This window comes from Equus quagga, chromosome 14 (genome assembly GCF_021613505.1).
Source record: "Equus quagga isolate Etosha38 chromosome 14, UCLA_HA_Equagga_1.0, whole genome shotgun sequence".
Classification (NCBI taxonomy): domain Eukaryota; kingdom Metazoa; phylum Chordata; class Mammalia; order Perissodactyla; family Equidae; genus Equus; species Equus quagga.
This window is the reverse complement of record NC_060280.1, coordinates 21,810,473-21,815,497: the sequence shown is the minus strand read 5'-3', so window position 1 is coordinate 21,815,497 and position 5,025 is coordinate 21,810,473. Positions and strand designations below refer to the sequence as shown.

At 42.1% G+C, this 5,025-nt stretch overlaps 1 protein-coding gene across 1 annotated transcript in view; it reads left to right on the top strand.

Moving 5' to 3' along the window:
- RBMXL2 (RBMX like 2) overlaps positions 1 to 618 on the top strand; it is a 1,436-nt gene extending 818 nt beyond the window's left edge. The window contains exon 2 of the mRNA XM_046685528.1: positions 1 to 618. Coding sequence (XP_046541484.1) covers positions 1 to 618 — 618 coding nt within the window.
- The last annotated feature ends 4,407 nt before the right edge of the window (positions 619 to 5,025 follow it).

Sequence of the window (5,025 nt, the reverse complement as noted above, 5' to 3'; positions counted from 1 at the left end):
TATGTGGGCCCGCTGCGCCGGGAGCCGCCGCCCCCGCGCCGGGACCCCTACCTGGGTCCCCGGGAGGAGGGCTACTCGCCGAGGGACGGCTACTCGAGCCGAGACTACCCGAGCGCCCGCGACCCGCGCGAGTTTGCCCCCTCGCCCAGAGAGTACACCTACCGCGACTACGGCCACTCCGGCGCCCGGGACGACTGTCCATCGAGAGGCTACGGCGACCGCGACGGCTACGGGGTTCGCGACCGCGACTACGCGGATCATCCGAGCGGAGGCTCCTACCGAGACCCCTTCGAGAGCTACGGGGACCCGCGCAGCGCCGGCCCCGCGCGGGGGCCCCCGCCATCTTACGGCGGCGGCGGAGGCCGCTACGACGAGTACCGGGGCTGCTCCCCCGACGCCTACGGCGGCGGCCGCGACGGTTACGGCGGTGGCCGGAGCGACCACTACTCGAGGGGCCGCGACCGGGTAGGCAGAGTGGATCGCGGGCTGCCCTCGTCCATGGAGAGGGGGTGCCCCCCGCCGCGCGATTCTTACTGCCGGTCGGGCCGCAGGGCCCCCCGGGGCGGAGGCCGCCTAGGAAGCCGCTCGGAGAGAGGGGGAGGCCGGAGCAGATACTAAACGAACAGACTTGGGACCCAAATCCGTTTTCAAAGAAACCAACGGAAAGTAGAACCTGTTCTCTGCAAGCTACCCAAGGACTGGTACAAGGAAGAGTTGTTTTGACCTTTTAAGAATTTCCTGTTTACTTCCTCTCCGTAATTTTTGTGCTTTTGGGAGGAAGAAAGTTAAAAACTCGTTTAATTTCGTTTTAGAATTGTTAACGTTTCTTTCAACAAGCTCATGTTAAAAGTATGAGTCTGCGTACTAGTCTTCTTATATTTCCAGGTAGAAAATTCTCCTAAAGGCTTCCTCCCTTCTAAATTTTCCTGATAAATGAGGCAAACAGTTCTAAGACTTTACAAATAATCTGCTCACCTAAAATGGAGAAATGGATCATTCTCTCCATTCAAACCAACTAGATTTTTGGGGAGAGAGTGGGAGGGACTGGTGTATGCTATTCTCAAGATTTCAGGGGTTTCTTCAAACTGAATCTCATTGTTCCCACTATTAAGAAACAAACGACCAGCAACAACAACCAAAACCACTTAGATGAGATGTTTATGTAAAGAAAGTTCTATTCACTCTCTAAATCTGAAAAAGCAGATGGATAATGCTGGCCATTTTTTGCCTTTTTGCTTTTAGCCTGGGCATGTACAGAATCTCCTGTCCCCTTGCTCCCCAAAATACCGTTGAACAACGATGGAATACTAAATTAAAGATTTGGCCAACCAACCACAAAGCTGCAAAAAACATCAATTAATAGTCTTTATTTTCACCACCACCAAGTTATTAAGAAACAAGTAGGGAAAAAGAAAAAAAGAAACAAGTAGAAAATATACCAATGGTGGTTTTGGGGATCATAATGGCTTCCATTCCTAACTCCAGGCTACTTGCCCTTGGCTCTAGAGGCAGCTCCTGGCTCCTGTGGAGAGAACTGGGCTTCTTCCCCTAGGGGTAGAGAATCAAATGTGAGCAGCATCAAAGCTCAGAAGCTCAGAAAATCCCTGAGAGAGCTTGGCATTTAAGCATCTGAGGATCTCTACCTGGTATGAGGGACCTGAGTCTTCTGTCCACAAAAGGCAAGGGGATGGGTTGAGTGTTCCATACTCTTAAAGTGGGAGGAAGGGCTTGAGCTGATAAAGATCAGAGAGGCTTCCTCCAGGGTGCCTCAGGAGGGATATAACAGTCTCCTCTTTTCACCCCAAACTCAGGGCGAGAAACACTTTTTCTATTCAGCACCTTTGGAATTCTATTTATTTAAGAGAAGTTACTTAGACAGTCAAGGGACTCTAGCAACCAGAAAAAAGAGGATCAGGTTAAAATATTAGGACCCATGTTCAGTGTAATAATTGCTGGAGGAAAGAGATGAATACCTGAACAACAAAAATGTGCTTAAAGCGATCTGAATGTAATGCACTCATATACACAACTCTAAAAACATGATTTTTCAAAAAAATAATAAAGTAAGTGAATTACAGGAGAGGCTGCATTAGTGGCCCAGAAGAACAAATGCAAGAATACCTCAAAAAAAAAAAACCAGGAATTAATCTAGCAAAAATGTGTAAGACCTTTATGGAAAAATTGTTAATCTTTATTAAAAAGAAGACTGAATAAATGGAGATTCATAGCATGTCATGGTTAGGAAGACTTTTTATCAAGCTATTCTCAACCTCACCAAATTAATTTGGAAAATCAGTAGACTTCGAATGAAGTTACATGATTTTTTTTCCACATAGCTCCCCTCCCCTCTTTCCCAATAACGCCATTTATTTGTATTTATCAACGATGGAATACTAAATAAAAGATTTGGCCAGCCAACCACAAAACTGAAAAAAATCAATAGCTTCACTTCAGTACCAACAAATTATTAAGAAACAGGTGTTAAAAAGACACTAATGGGAGATTTAGCTAATCCTAAAACTTGTATGGTGGAGTAAAGAGCAAGAAGAGCCAAAGCAATTCTGAAAAGCAATAATTAGAAAGGACTCACCTTAGCAGGTATCAAGACTTATTACAAAGTCCTAGTAATTTAAGCTGTCTTATCAGCAGACAAGGATAGACAGACCAGTAGACCAAAATGGTGAGCCTTGAAACAGGCCCATTTGTGTATGAAAACAGGATATATGACAGAGATAGCTTTAAAAGTCATTGCTGAAAGGATGGACTTTTTTTTTTTAATGGCTATCTCTTTGTGAAAAGACAAAATGAGTTTCCCTAACTCACAGCATACACAGAAATACGCTCTAGATGGCTTGAAGATATAAATGTGAAGAGGAAAATTTTTAAACACTTAGAAGAAAATAAGGAAGAAATGTGTCACACTGGGGTAGAGAATTCCTTTTTAAGACATAAAAAGCACAAACCTAGAAGGAAATTTTGATGTAATTTTGCACATTATTATTGTTACTTTTTATGATAAAAGACACTGTTAAAGCGAAATATCAGAACATAGATTGGAAGAATTTATTTGCATTGAAATAACTTCCAAAAGAATGCTTAGCAATCAATAAGAAAGAAAAAACAAGAAAAAATGAGCAAAAGAACTCATACTTTTCTGATAGATGTATAAATTGGCACAATCACTTTGGAAATAATTTTGGCAATGCCTAGTAAAGTTGGAGGGTGATACCTTATGACTCAGAAATTGCACTTCAAGGAGAGGACCTAGAAAAACTTGCACATGTACACAGAGAGCTATGCACAAGATTGGGCCTTACAGCACTCTTTGAATGTTTAAAAAGTAGAAACATCCTACCTGGAGCGGATCAACTGAGGTTTATTCTTATAATGAAGTTCAATGTGGAAGCTGATGGGAATCAACCACATCCACATGTATCAACACAGGTAAGTATCAAAACATTTGTTTGGTGAAAAAGGCAAATTGCATAAATATAGGTCTAATTAAAAAAGAACAAAATAGGATTGGAGTGATACACATAAACTCAGGATATTTAGTGTGAGGAGAAAGGGAGATATGAAGAGTGGGCTTTGGCTGAATTTGTAATGTTTTGTTTTATTTCTTAAAAAAGATGGATGTTAAGCAAACATGACCGTGTTAACGCCTTAAATTTCTATGGTCTGTGCCTTGCCATCGCTTACTCTATGATTTCAAAATATTTCATGATACAAATTTTAATTTGAAAAGTAGAGCTTACTGCAGCACCAGCATATAATGGCTACTCAAAAAATGTTAACTATTATTCTGAAACTGTCTTTCAGTTGCAACACTCATATCTTAACAGTGATTCTCCCTCCTGGCTTTGTTCTGTCATCAACATGGGCGATGCCTTCTTCTATTTGACTCAGTTTATAGGACCTTCCTTCCTATCCTAGGCTGTGCTCATGGCTAGCTCACGGTAACCTCAGGAGTAGAACTTGCATATCTGAGAACCAAATCTTAGAGCAAAGTGCAGTTTTCCACTTTGACATTCTTTTTGAAGCATAATCGCCGTGAAGGGCTTTTTCCAGTTAACAGACTAGCTATTTGTGAAAGGTAATCTCCTGAATATTGAAATTATTTAAGACTTTAAAAAAAGTGAGGTGTAAACATTTGGAAAATCCCGAGCTTAGATGAGTTCAAGAGATCATAGTGAACAAAAGCTGTAGATTTCCCATGTACATATATAGCAGCCCCTGTATTTCTTTACTGGAAATAATGGATTAAAGCTATCTGTGTAGGAAAATACGCAAGAGAACTAGTTAGTTAAGAAATCTTGTTTGTAATCGCTTTTATAATGATTAGGGGAGAGCATGTCCGGTGTTTTGCAGAATTTATCTACTGGGTATAATTTAAGGACTCTGCATCTAATAACCAAAACCTTAGTGTTCTCTATCTTGAGCTTGTCTCAGCCTGTTTCTGAGAACTCATCCCCACATTCCTATTGTCCAAAACAGTATTCCAAGTGTATACAAACTGTCCATGTAGCAACTGACAGCATTACTGAATATTTCCCCGTTAGATGAGGCCTGAGCATCTTCCATTTCTGATTGCAACCTGAATCCTGCTGTGGGTCCTGGGGCTCACTTAGTATGCTGGAGGTAGACTTCTTTCCTCCTTTTCCCTTAGCTTCCCTTTTCCTTTGCCTTAGGCCAGGTAAGATGGGGAAGACTTTTCTGCCAGTCTAAAGTTTCTTAGACTTTACGTGAGGTGCATGTGCCTCCCTTTTAGCCTTTACCTTAAGGGTGATGTGGTTTTCTGTCTGTTCCTCCACAGAAATTTCCTTTTTGGGGACAGTTATTGTATTCTCCTCTTAAGGGCATATTCAAGAACTCAGCAAGCAGGACCGGACTGGGTTGCTTTTGCTGTGCACACATGGAATCCAGTGGTGGTGGGTATTCGTTTCAGAATCTGTATGTTCTGTTTGTAGTGAACATTCTTTCTGAAGCTAATTTCTCTTACAGTGTAGCACATCGAAGAACTCTTTA